Source organism: Drosophila obscura, unplaced genomic scaffold, assembly GCF_018151105.1.
Source record: "Drosophila obscura isolate BZ-5 IFL unplaced genomic scaffold, ASM1815110v1 contig_165, whole genome shotgun sequence".
In the NCBI taxonomy this organism is placed as follows: domain Eukaryota; kingdom Metazoa; phylum Arthropoda; class Insecta; order Diptera; family Drosophilidae; genus Drosophila; species Drosophila obscura.
In genome coordinates this window covers 3,022,813-3,036,382 of record NW_024542752.1, presented here as the reverse complement: position 1 = coordinate 3,036,382, position 13,570 = coordinate 3,022,813, and the positions used below count along the sequence as shown (strand labels likewise).

At 42.2% G+C, this 13,570-nt stretch overlaps 2 protein-coding genes across 2 annotated transcripts; both read left to right on the top strand.

Moving 5' to 3' along the window:
• The first annotated feature begins 73 nt into the window (after window positions 1-73).
• LOC111066372 (DNA repair protein complementing XP-A cells homolog) lies at window positions 74-1,302 on the top strand. The gene is made up of 2 exons (XM_022354927.2): window positions 74-315; window positions 384-1,302. The coding sequence occupies exons 1-2, from the start codon at window positions 167-169 to the stop codon at window positions 1,111-1,113; spliced, it is 879 nt and encodes a 292-aa protein (XP_022210619.2). The 5' UTR covers window positions 74-166; the 3' UTR covers window positions 1,114-1,302.
• Window positions 1,303-2,455: 1,153 nt separating this feature from the next.
• On the top strand, window positions 2,456-5,858 carry LOC111066369 (cap-specific mRNA (nucleoside-2'-O-)-methyltransferase 1). The gene is made up of 2 exons (XM_022354924.2): window positions 2,456-3,188; window positions 3,257-5,858. The coding sequence occupies exons 1-2, from the start codon at window positions 2,537-2,539 to the stop codon at window positions 4,966-4,968; spliced, it is 2,364 nt and encodes a 787-aa protein (XP_022210616.2). The 5' UTR covers window positions 2,456-2,536; the 3' UTR covers window positions 4,969-5,858.
• Window positions 5,859-13,570: the final 7,712 nt, after the last annotated feature.

Sequence of the window (13,570 nt, the reverse complement as noted above, 5' to 3'; positions counted from 1 at the left end):
ATCTTATCCGATATATATCGATTAAGCTGCAAGGTGTGTGACATAGAGAGGGAAGTCTCTCGGATGTACGAAATATGTGAATGCCAATTGTGGAGGAAGCAGAGAAATAGTTTACAAATTGGAATTTTGTGTTGCTTGGCGCCTGAAAAGAATTTGCTCAGGCAAAATGTCCGAGGAAACAGCAGCAGCAGCAGTAGTGGTAGCCCCCTCCACTCTCACCACGGCCCAGAAGTCGCGCATTGAGCGCAACCTGGCCAAGGCCCAGAGACTGCGAGAGGCCAAACTTGTCTCGCATCCTTACAAGGAACTCGGCAAGTAGGTTTTTGACCTTCTATCATCGTTAACCATCCGCAGAGCTTACCCTCGAATTGATTTCTTTTCAGCCACCTTGGGGATACTCAGCCAGAGGGTGGGCCGAGTCAGGGCAGCTCGGTTATCAAGGTGCAGGGCACCAAATACATTGACAGTGGCGGTGGCTTCCTGCTGGAACAGCCTGTGCTGCCGGCGGCTGGAGCAGGAGCTGCCGACAAGCCAGAGGATGGGGCAGTGGCCAATTTCGTGGACGATGCCATTGCCATACCGGTGGTGTTCGAGGAGTGTCTGGAGTGCGGCGAACCCTTTGCCGACTCGTATCTGTTTACCAATTTTGGGCACTCGGTGTGCGACAAGTGCCGGGACAACGAGGAGCGCCACTCGCTCATCACCCGCACTGAGGCCAAGGCCGAGTATCTTCTGAAGGACTGCGACTTTGACAAGCGCGAGCCAAAGTTGCGCTACATCAGCCGCAAGAATCCCCATAATGTGCGCTGGGGCGAAATGAAGCTCTACCTGCACTCGCAGGTCCAAAAACGGGCCATGGAGGTGTGGGGCAGCGAGGAGGAGCTTGTCCGCCAGCACGAGGGTCGGGAAGAGAAGCGCGAGGTGGGCAAGGCCCGCAAGTACAACAAACAGATGAAGCAGCTCCGCATGGAGGTCCGCAGCAGTATTTATACCAAGAAAACGCATGCTATACACGAGCACGAATTCGGCCCCGACACCTACAACGAGGAGGAGGACGAGTACACGCACACCTGCCTCACCTGTCCCTACACCGAAACCTACGAAAAGATGTAGTGAGAGAAACCGATAGACATTCTTCATTAAAAAACCTATTTCGCCATATTTTGTAAGACCCTTGAAGGAAAACCTTTTGATTTTGATTTAAAATTGTATTTGAATGCTGAGTTTTTGCCGCCACATGAATGAAATATATTGGATATTGCTAATGGAATATTAAATGGTCCATATTGCCAGATGATATGATACATAATGATATTTTGTGGCCCGTTTCATTACCGATTCGCTTTGAATTGATCTGGCAGCCCTAAAAACAAAAATCCCCATAAAAGAAACATTTCCCGAAAAAAGGAAGAAGGAAAACCACCAAAAATACTGACATTTTTCGCTCTAAAAATTTTCAAAATATTTTCAAAATTTTACAAAAATGTCTCTCTTTTCCGAGGTGAAGAGATCGCTTTCCCCTCCTTTTCGTGGTGTGAGCCACATGTTTTTGTGTATGGAATGAAGATTCATTTACGCGTTCCCGTAAGATATATTTGATTTGTATGGGAAAAATTTCAGCAACATGGGGATATGAAGGAGCAGCATTGTTGCGCAACTTTGGCACGGAATGAGCAACAATCTACATACCATACCTTGGGAAAATGGATATGATGGACTTAAGATATGGTTTGTAATTTCGGCTCCAATTAATGCAGAAACTACTCAGTCTCTGTTTTAAAGATATTAACGAAATTTTGCAGCTCACGGGTTCCAATAATAGGTATCAGAACCGGAATAAATGTATATGTAAAACACAAACATGTGCATTAATAGGTAAAAAACATTTTAATCTAGGATAAAATCATAAATAATGTTTCAATGGAGCTTGGAAAAAAACATTTAACATCAATTAAAAGAAATAAGGTATACAAAAGTCCGTACGTATAGAAGAAACTTGGTTGACCAGCAACACTGTCGTCACATTTAGTCAACATTTTCGTTTTATACTTTGGCCATTTTTGTTTGAACAATGCAATAAAAAGGACTCCTGAAAACTTGCCAAACTTGTAGAAAATTCATGTATCTATCGGATAAAACTATTTTTTTCGGGCTGAGAGGGCCAACTAGCTAGTAATATTAAACGGAATATCAAAATCGAGGAATATCTACATTGAATGTTTTGAAAAAACAATCGATACTATCGTAATAGTATCGGGCTCAAATAATTATTAAAAAACCATTTAGGAACTTGTCCATTGTAAAAATTAGATGCCACCTGTCGATTTGCCTTCAAATTTGTTTTCGTATTTTATAGCAGCGAATCCAAAAAGCGCAACAACTGTAGCTCGATACATGATAGTCTCAAAAGCATCGATAGTAGAGGCTAGCAGCAAAATATCGATACTATCGAGAGTGCCCTCTTTGGTTTGATACCAGTAAACAAATTTTCTGGCCGTACTTTTTAAGGAAACTTAGTTTTATTCAGTGCATAGCAATGATGGAGGAACAGTCCGACGATGAGAACTCGGAGCCCACTCCAAAGAAGATAAAGCGGGAGTGGGTGAAGAGCTACTCCAACAAGGCCATGGAGATGATGAAGAAAATGGGCTACGAGAACGACAAGGGTTTGGGTAAGAGCAATCAAGGTCGCTTGGAGCCCATTATAGCTGTCCAGCAGGATGGTCGTCGTGGTTTTGGCCTCAAGCTGGACGCAGCCCATTTGGCCGCTGGCCAATGGGACCCCAACTGCGAGGAGCTGGAGATGCCGGAGACATTCGAGTGGCTAACAAATATGGGCTACAATGCCAGTCACTACACGATCGATCAACTGATGGGCTACCTCGTCTTTGGTGAACGCAAACGCAGTCTGGACGATGAGAATCGCTACTGTGATCCAGAAATCCTCCAACACATCCTTAACTCGAAGTCGGCCTTTGACGATCTTAACGACAACGAGAAACGTCGGGCCCGGTCTCGCTGCAATCCATTTGAGACGATACGCAGCTCCATTTTCCTCAATCGGGCCGCCGTTAAAATGGCCAACATTGACTCCATGTGCGACTACATGTTCACCAATCCCAAAGATCTGGAGGGACGTGATCTGGTGGATCCCAAGGAGCTGCTCTACTTTACGGACATGTGTGCGGGTGAGTCAAATGCCAATGCCGGTTGATATCAGATGGAGTTCTTTTGAATGTGTGCTCCTCTTTCCCAGGCCCTGGCGGCTTCTCTGAATATGTCCTGTTCCGCAAATCGTGGGAGGCAAAAGGATTCGGCTTCACGTTGCGCGGTGCCAACGATTTTAAGCTGGAGAAGTTCTTTGCCGCCTCCCCGGAGTCCTTCGATACGTACTATGGCATCAAGGATGATGGCAACATATTCGATGACCAAAATCAGGATTCATTGAACGAGTACATACGCCGTCACACACCCAGTGGGGTACACTTTGCCATGGCCGACGGCGGATTCTCGGTGGAGGGCGAGGAGAACATACAGGAGATTCTGTCGAAGCAGCTGTATCTGTGTCAGTGCCTCACCGCACTCAAAATATTGCGCAAGAACGGGAACTTTGTGTGCAAGGTGTTCGATCTATTTACACCGTTCAGCGTGGGTCTGATCTACCTGATGTACAAATGCTTTCATCAAATTGCGATCATCAAGCCAAATAGCAGTCGCCCGGCCAATTCGGAGCGCTACCTTATCTGCAAATACAAGCAGGAGGATACCATTGCCATTATCAATTTCATGAATACCATCAACATAATGCTCAACGAGGACCGCGACAGTGGCGACGACATTCTCGAGATCTTTGACGCCAACGAGATCGCTGCGGATGGCGATTTCATGCGCTACATCATCGACTCGAACAATGCCATTGGCAAGAAGCAGGTTGTCGGACTGCACAAGATCGCTGCCTTTGCTAAGAATGCCGAGCTGAAGGAAACACGCCAGTCGGAGGTGCGTCAGGAGTGCCTCAAGCGTTGGGGCCTGCCCGATAAGCTGCGTCAGGCGCCAGAAAATAAAACAACCGATCGTATGCTTGAGGAGCTGCTGCTCGATTGGTCGCAGGATCGCAACTGGCTCAATTTCTCGCCAGCTGAGATGAACAATGTGACGGCGCTCTCGAATACCGTACAGAATGTCAGAGACTGGATATTCATGCCCATCGGTCGCGAGGAGACAAACATCAATAGCTGCAGCCTGTTCATGTGCAGATCGCGCGGAAATCTCCTCCGCTACACGGAGCACAAAAAGTGGGAGCTGGTCGAGGCGTCCTTTGAGGTGCAGGCACGTTCCATATTTTTCGGTCAGATCGTCTTCGAGTTCTACGGTGAGGGTCGCACCATTCAGCGTGTGCCCGCGCTGCACATCATTGACGGGATCTGCCTGGGCGGCATCGACATCCGGCGTCGTCCATTATGCGATCGCATCAGCATGTGCGATAAGTATGCCCGCAGCTTGAACAAACCGTACAAGAAGGAGCGCGCCCACGGTCCGTTGCGCAGCAAGCCATTCTTTCGACTGCAGGACATGAACCAGTTCTTTGGCGACATGCGCCACTATGTGCTGAAAGATAATTCACAGCGCTTTGGCTTCTCACTGGACGACAACAAGTTCTTTGTGCCCGGCAGCATTCTAATGCTCTGCGAACTGGATCAGAACTATGTTTCGGCCAAGTCGCGTTCGCGCAACCAGGTCTACTACTTCAACATCAAGAACAAGGAGTCGTATTATAAGGATAGTATACCCAATAATAAAAAGGCCTCCGAAATCTTTGCCTCCTTCCGCCAAAGCTATGCACGCCGTCTGCTCTGGAAGTGGACGGACTTGCGGCAGGTTGAGGAGCATGCAAACGAGGACAATCCATCGATATTGTTCCGTAGCCATTTCGTTAAATTTATCGCGGAAAAGTTGACCCACGCGTAGGCGACATCTGCAAAATATCTGCATATATATCCATAACAAGATATTGGATATTGCTCCCCCCCCCCCACCACCACCCTCCCCGTAGCATTAGATCTTAAGATTATCTATATATTTAAAAACAAACAAAAAGAGGAAAATGTATGTTTATATTATTTTTTTTCCGCCTGCATAGGATTTATCTGGAGGTTTTACAACAGATCCTGTATTTTACTTATACGATTTAAGTATCTGACGAACTATTGTCCCCAGGAGCTGTTCCCAAAACAAAAACAACAACAAAACATTGTAACTTTCTGTTTCTGACGTTCATTTGTATGTAACTATTATACATAATTAATTAATTAATTGTAAATTTGTGTCGGACCGAAATCATGACTGGATTGATTACCCGAATGGCAATAGATCTTACCAAAAAAAAAAAAATAAGAAGCAGACCGCCAAGGCTTTGGATATGCCCTTGCCAAAATTTAGCTAGTTTTAATTAATGTTTTTTTTTTTTTATATTTTAATTTTTCTTGGAATACAAAAAACCCTGAAACTGTGGATGAGAATCACATAACAAATATATATAAATATATGTATTTTTTTTTGAGTTTCGACTCTGATAACTGACAAAAATTAAAAAATCATACTTTTTATTTGAACTATGGATGGCGCCCAGAATTTTCTACGAGTATACCTATACCCTGGATGCAAGCGAATGCATGGTACATAATGAATCAAGCTTGCATTAAGACACTGCAGAACTCCTATTGTGATTATGATTCTCCGCAATCAAAATTCATGAATAATAAACAAATGTTCAGTGCCGCATTGGAGCTATCCAGTATCCAGTACGAGAACGAGGCAAATTATGTATGAAGATTTGCTGATTCTACAATTCGTACGCATCATCCTTCCCCCTCTGACATCATTGTTTCTACAGAAATGTTTACAGAAAGGCTATTTATTGTTTATCGACTGCTTTGACTTCTGTCTTGAATTTAGAGCTCCAGAGGCAGCCACTCACTTACACTTACCCTTTCTCCCATTTTTTTTCCAATGAAGTTTGTAATATCATAGGTGTAAATAAATGGAAATAGCCAACAAGAAATATATGTATGTATGTGTATACAAAAAAAAAAAGAAATAAAGTTTTTCTCTCGAGTTGAAACATTCCAATGGGAATATGTGAAGTGCTGGTTGCTGTAACCAAATCCAGCTGGAATGTTTCCTCTTGTTCGTAAAAATATATATGGAAATACAATTGAGAGCGTAGCTAGGAACAAGAGCCACAAGAACACAAGAAGCGAAGCTTCGGCTTCGGTGATCAAAAGTTTGATACCCTCAAAGTGGGTTGGTTTCTATGGAACAAAACAAATGTAAACATATATGTAGCTTGTCGTTGTCATGCCGAGAAATTTGTTGCAGGAATGTTTTGGTTTGTTTTGTCTTTAATTTAATGTCTCTGTAAAATTTTTGCTGTTTAATCCTTGTCTATAATCATTTCGATTATCTTTTGAAACGTAAGGAAAAAGTGTGTTTTTTCTGTTATATTGGGAATAACAAGTCATGCTTCAAGGGTATAACAAGAGACTTCTTCGACGCGCAGCGATCGCTCGAGTTTCACATGAATTTGAGGACAAACAAATGGGGGACACAGTGGAGCGAATCAATAAAATGACTAAGTGATACAAATATTTACTCTGTTTCGCTGACATATGTACATGTATACAGTACATACATATAAGCTGGTAAAAGCTTGTATACATACATTTTGTATTTGCAAAAATTATATTTCCTGTAATTCCTTTAATTTAAATTTAAATTAAATTTAAGTTGCTTGAATTTCCTTTCTGCACGTTAATTCATGTTAAATTGCGGTCCATTATCGGTTTTTGTTTTGAGCATAGGACCAAATATTTCCAAATGGGGAGGGCTGCTCGACTCAAGTGGCTTTGCTTTGAATTTCTGACATTTTATGCGGCACATAATCAATTGTAATCAATCAAGTAATCAGACTGGGGAACTCTTTTGTGATTTCTATATATTCTAAGTACATATTTAAGCCATTTCTAGTTCCATATTTATAGTAAATCTACAGCAGCAGCACTGTCTCTTTTTGGGGAGTTGTCAGCAGCAGAGTACGCTGCATCCTTAATGCTGCAGCTTAATTAATCACCCGATAAATGGCCAAAGAGTGTGGCCCGGACGTGGATGCGGATAGGGGGGGAGTGGGGGGCGACTCTATGCTGTTTACAGTTGGATCCAAAAAAAGCAAATGTTTCGCTTTGGGGGCAATGCTTTTGCAATTCATGCCACACACACACACAGCAGAGCAGAGCAGAGGTGTGAAGAGCGTTACTCGAATGTCCATCGGACATGCGCCAGTAATGAACGTCCCATTTTGGGTTAGATTATCCATGAATAATTGGTAATGACGATGGTCGCGCCTGTCCCAATCCCTGGCCATGGCAGCTCACAGTTAGGTGCAACCATAATGGATGGAGAATGAACGATGGAGGAGCAGCAGTGGTGTCCTCTCCCCCCGCCTCACCGTTCCTTGTCTTTGCCATGGGGTTGCGCAACTGCACCAGATTGATGATGGCCCAGCAAAACTGTACGAGTGGTCGGTCCGTCCTCCAACCCCACCGTGAGTGTTTTGGAGACTGAAAACTTTGCTAATTGCTTTTTGGCTACGGCAATGGCAATGGGCGATGGGCTATGGCGATGGCAATGCTGATGACGACAACGACAACGGGCGCTACAGTTACAGTAACAGCATCCAAAAAATTTGGACCTATCCATTTGCAGTACAACTCCACGGTACGGTGGTCCACATATTTAATACAAATAGCGAATAGCATCATATTCTATGTATAAATTATGAGCTTTTTTTTTAAGGAAACTTTTTTAAATATAATTCGTAGCTTAGAAAATTTGTTGTTAATTAATTGTTTTGTCTCACGACTCTTCTCTCATAAGTTTGGGATATTTTTGATATTCGCTTAGGTGTTGATTCTTGTGTCTTATTATATGTTTTATTGCATTATCCACACCATCCTTTGGAACACTTCAATGCTTAGGCAATTTATTTTGAAAGTTTCCAATGTACCTGCACTCCCCTTCGAATCGTGAATATTTAGCTTATGCATTTATTGTATATAGCATAAAATAATTTACGAAATAAAATATATTTGATGTGTGGTGTTCCTATTATTTTGGATTAAAGTTAAAAGTCTATGAAATATTAAAACAAATGGTCTACAAAATGACACTTGGAATTTTTACTGTATTTCTATTTTTCGTTGTTAGATAATAGTACAATAAAATATAATGATGGACCCCCACTTTAAAATCCGATCATGGAGTGCATTGGGTTTATTTCACAATATTTTCTATAAATACAAAAAATATAGATTAGTTTTTGCAACATTAATATAAAATTGGTTGAACTGGAAATACATATATTCACCCAAACTATGGCTACTCTCTCCTCATAAAGTCTTTCAAAAAATTGCATTTCGATATTCGATTTATGTAGCTATCAAATAAAAAATATATTCCATTATTAAACCCATTGAAAGATTTATATTTATATTTATTATGTTTATATTTAAGAAACAAAGCGAGAGAGTATCAAAGTGTGGCCAGTGTGCCACTGTGTGGCATGTCCAGTCAAGCTGTTGGCAGCATTGTGTTTGTGCTGTGCATTTAATTGTGCTTTTTTGGTTCGGCCTACGAATGCCGAATCAGCAGAGAATTAATTACACACACACACACACACACACAGACACACACAAAAAACACACACAGACAAATGGAGGACCAGTTGATAGTTTTATAAATTTTTGCACTCTGCCTGCTGTGAGCATCTTCAATTGTCAAAACAAATTTTCTGCAACTGTGCCGTTCATTTGTTACGGGATTACGAGACAACCCCAGAGACGACCCTGGCTCTCCCGCTCCATCTCGGCGCACGTTCCACTCCACGCCACGCCACACCACACCACGCCAGAGCTGTCGAGCCCAACTCCCTGGTGGCCAGCACATGAGACCTCAGTGGGAGTTGAGAGTCGTACTGGGTCTGGGTGTAGGTCTGGAGCTGACCGCTGCCCAAATGCAAATGTCATTTTGTGGTCATTCGAATGAATAAACGAAATTAAATGCCAAGAAACAGAAAAGGAAAGAGTTTGAATGGCAGCCCATTCAGCCCATTCGGCCCATCGAAGTCATAGTTGGACGTGGCTGTAGCTGGACAAAGAACCCAGGGGGCGACCCCCTGACTTCAATAAACCATTTGGGACCACAAATGATTGACACATATCGGAATCAACCTTGAACTGAGTGGGGGAATTTCATCCAAAGCAAAGGCTAAAATATTGTTTCCTTTTTATTTTTCTTATTATTCTATTTCTTATATAGGGTTTCTTTTCTTGTGGATCAATTAGACAATAGGATATGCAAAATCGAAAGCCTTAATATTAGTTCATTCTTTGAAAATATATAAAATATATAGCGTTATCCATAGAGAGCTGGCTTACTAGCTCATATTCTCCTCGATACTCGTATTGGAATAAATATTCGCCTTCAAGCCTAAAACACTGAAAAACTTAAAGGACTGGCTAATCGAATTGATGAGATGCCTTAAATAAAATAATCGTATCTGGTGTATGGGTTGTCTGGTCTGCTGATAGAATTTAAAGCCGAAAAGCTACAAGTTTCTATTTTTTTATTGGCAGATCAAAATCGGTTAAATATTTCAAATATATAAGTGTTTCTACCTTATCTGAACATACCCTTTTATCTGCAGATTCATAAATCAGCTGAAAATAAATCAAATGGCAGAACTTATGCATTTATTTAGCTGTTGATTTAAGATCCTAGAGAACGTACTTCAAGATCACAAAATACCTTAAGGTAACCAACTTTTGTTTGGTTTGTTAGCTAACCCAAATTCAGGGCATCTTTATCCCTCTCTCTCAACATGCTCTGCCACATCGTGCTCCTAATTTGACCACGTTGATTGAGGTCATTGGTGAGCATAAGCATGCGAGTCGCTTTGAATTAAGAGTCCTTTGCCTGACTGGGGACATCTTTCCCTTCGTGAAGACTTGAGCAGCTTTAGAGTAGGAGGAGCAGCAGCAGAGTGTGGAGTGTGGGGCTAGCAGATGAGTGCGGTGTGTGCTTGGTGGGTGCTCACAGAGCCCACATTCGATTAGCGCAGAGAAGAAACTCGATGAGTTTTATTAGTAAATAATGGCAAATCATTTGCCAGTTGACACTTGCTGAATGGTCGAAGGAAGGGGAAAAGGGAAATTGGGGAGGATGTCGGGGGACATTTGGAGTGGGAAAATGTCAATGCCAGCAGCTAAACAAGGAGCGGGAAACGAAAGCCAAGAAAAGTCCTGCCCGTTGCGGCTGCTAATGAGCAACATTAATGAGCGCTATTTTTCATTGAAAGGACAATCAGTGTGTGACCATGTGTGGCTGTGTGTGTGTTTGTGTGTGTGTGAACATGTGTGTCAGTGTGTGTGTGTGTGTGTGTGGTGATTGCTGTTGAGTGGTGGGAGTAATGGCTGAGGAGGATGCTCTCCGTTTCTTAAGTCTCTTGGGTATTTAAGCGACCAAAATGTAGCAAAGATGGCAATGACAGCAGGTGCTACACACATGCACGCATATACACACACACACACACACACACACCCCCCACTACACCTCGTACACTGATGTCAGAGCCCATGAAAATTTAATACAATGGAAAAGAAAGCAAAGAATTTGTAATTAAATTAACCATTTGCTGCCTCTTTCTTTTTTGCCCGCCCACACCCCAGTCCATCCATAATTTCTACTTTGTTTTATACACTTTCTGGGGGTATTAGCGATTTTAGCTAGAAGAAAGATTTTGTACCCCATAAGAGACATATGTATTGTATATATGTATTCCTGATCAGAATCTATAAAATATACAACTTCCAGTGTATTCAAAGCTTCGTGCCCCAATGCCCCATTCTTCATTTATTTATTTATTTTCTTTTATTATTCATTTTGTTGCTGTTGTTTTTTTAAATTAAATATTTTTGCCCTTTGCAGTGCCTGTGTGTCTGTGTCTGTGTGTGTGTGTATTCCCTTCCGGGATGTGGCCGGGGTTGAGTGGGTCAGCGGAAACCTCAACAAATTCCACTTACGGCCGGGTAGTCAGTCCCAGACTCAATCAGTTCCTTGTCCAGCTTCAGGTTGTGTTGCTCCATCTCCAGCTCCATATATCTATATATATATTTGTATGGGCTGGGGGTTTTCCGTTTTTGGGGTTCAGGTTGTATCTGAGGCTCAGGTCCAGTACGACACTCTGGAGAGAAATGTGAAATGAAAAATCGACTTGCAATTAGCAAACATGAAACATGACTACCTACCCCCCATCCAGCTCTCACCCATCCTTCCCCCTCCCCTTCTGTCATTGAGGTATGCACGAGTATGTGTGTAGACACACACAGCCTGGCTCCGGGTCTGAAGTTACGAGGGAGCGCTCCAGGAGCTGGCAGCGTTGTCAGCATGGTTAATAAGTTACTTTCGAGATACTTTATTACTTCCTTGGTGGTGAGCGACAGCTGTGTGTGTGTGTGTGAGCTGTACAAAGGGTTGCCCTATCCCCCCACCACCACTCCTTCCCCATTGCTTTCTCTCTGTATCTCTGTCTGTGCGTGAGTGTGTGCAGTTTTTTAATTTATGCGATTTTTGACTGCCATTGCCCACAGCGTACGAATAGGTGGAGATGGAGAGAGAGAGAGCTGGGTGGGGGTGGGGTGCTGTATGTGTATTGTTCGATAGAGGGGGCGCAGGCAAGAGTGCGTTGCACAGTGACATGGCAGAGTAATTAAAATTCATGGAACGGTTAACAAATGGGATACGATCTGGCGGCCAATCCACATCAAGTCTTCACATAAATTGCCCACAGGGATCATAGCAGAAATAATTTCATAGGTTTGGATTGTGCACCAAGTACTATCATTCTTTCATTCCATTTTTAATATATGTTCTGCCAGAAAAATAGATTAAAATTTACAGAAAATATAATACAAAATACAGAAAATAAAAAATTAAAAAAATCATAATTATGGTTATAATTTATAAATTATAATTATGATTTTATTTTATTCTATTTAACAGTGCGCTATGGACTTTTTTTTCACGATGCATTGGTTGTTATTTCGAACTATTCAATAGCTATTAAACATCTTAGATGTTTTTACTGTTTTTTTTTTTAATTTCTTTTTATACTGACAGAGTAATTTCAAAATACAGAAAACTATAGCTGTTCATAGGTATATACAAATTTCTGCATAACGTATGCACATAGGTAAAGTCAGCCTACCTACCTATATGGAAAATATCATTCAGTTCCGTGGATTATGTCAAATACATAAAACATTAAAATGTATCGTTTGGATGGGTGAATAATAATAATAATAATAAATGCAAACAAATTTCGGAGTTTTTGAAGTAATTTTTCATGCACAGATTCCCGAATGTCGGACCACAGCTGTGGTGGACACTGTGCACAGTGTCGCGCCTTGCAATTGTCTACGCTTGGCGCTTAAAAGTAGGCAATAGTTTCGTTTGCTGAACGTTATCAGGGAGGACAGGGTGCCCGTGCCCCCCTTCCCCCATGCACACACACACTTACACACCCTTCCACCGACCAGCAGCCCCGTGGTACCCACAGACTTTCCACAGAGTTACCCATTCGAGTTTTTCCTTATTTATGCAAATGAAATCAATGCTTGTTGACGTATGTATGTATCTGTATGTGCCTGTGTGAGCGTGAGTGCGAGTGGGCTTGTGTCAAAAGAATAGAAATTTTTCATTTTAAATTACATGCCAACGCATATGTGACTCTGTGTGTGTGTATGTGTGTGTGTGCAAAGAAAACTTTTGTTCGTTTGTTGTTGAAGAACTTTTGCATCGAGACTGAACTCAACTCCACTAGACTCCACTCCATTTTTTTTTGAACCGAACCAAAACCGAACCAATCTGAAACCGTTCTGAACCGAGCTCAACTGCTGGAACGCTGTCGAACCACATTAAAGGTAACTATGCAAATATTTTTGCGGCTCACACGAGCAAACACAGAAACCAAAGCTTGACCCGGCACACCACCCCCACCCCACCACATGGAACGCGGGACCCTGAACCGAAGAACCCTTTGCCCTCATTTGGAGGTGGCGTTCTTTTTCTCCATAGCACTACTCTGTGCGCTTAAACCCTTTGAGTGCTTAGGTGGTAACCAAAAATATTCCATGCTGGTCAATAGCAAAACTACAGCTACAGATGTTCCCATTCCACGAGATCAAACCCACATTCAACCTGCCATTGAAGTTCGTTTTTGGTTCTGATAGTGTTTGGCCGTGTTCGCTTTTATTTTTTTTTATTTTATTTTTTTTTTTGGCAATCACTTAGTCAACTTTTCACTACTTCTCTTACTGCAACACACAACGCATACATCGTCCTCTCACTCTGAACCCATTTATAGCTCTTTTTCACGCTCAACCCATCCATGTTCATATGTATGTATGTATGTACAGTGTATACACCCATCTGAATTTCTCCTTCACACACATAGTTG

Bases quoted from the DNA above. Each gene is read 5' to 3' on its own strand.
- LOC111066372 (XM_022354927.2), top strand. From the start codon at position 167: ATGTCCGAGGAAACAGCAGCAGCAGCAGTAGTGGTAGCCCCCTCCACT. The intron at 316-383 runs GTAGGTTTTTGA...ATTTCTTTTCAG, and splicing joins CCTTACAAGGAACTCGGCAA to CCACCTTGGGGATACTCAGC.
- LOC111066369 (XM_022354924.2), top strand. From the start codon at position 2,537: ATGATGGAGGAACAGTCCGACGATGAGAACTCGGAGCCCACTCCAAAG. The intron at 3,189-3,256 runs GTGAGTCAAATG...CCTCTTTCCCAG, and splicing joins CTTTACGGACATGTGTGCGG to GCCCTGGCGGCTTCTCTGAA.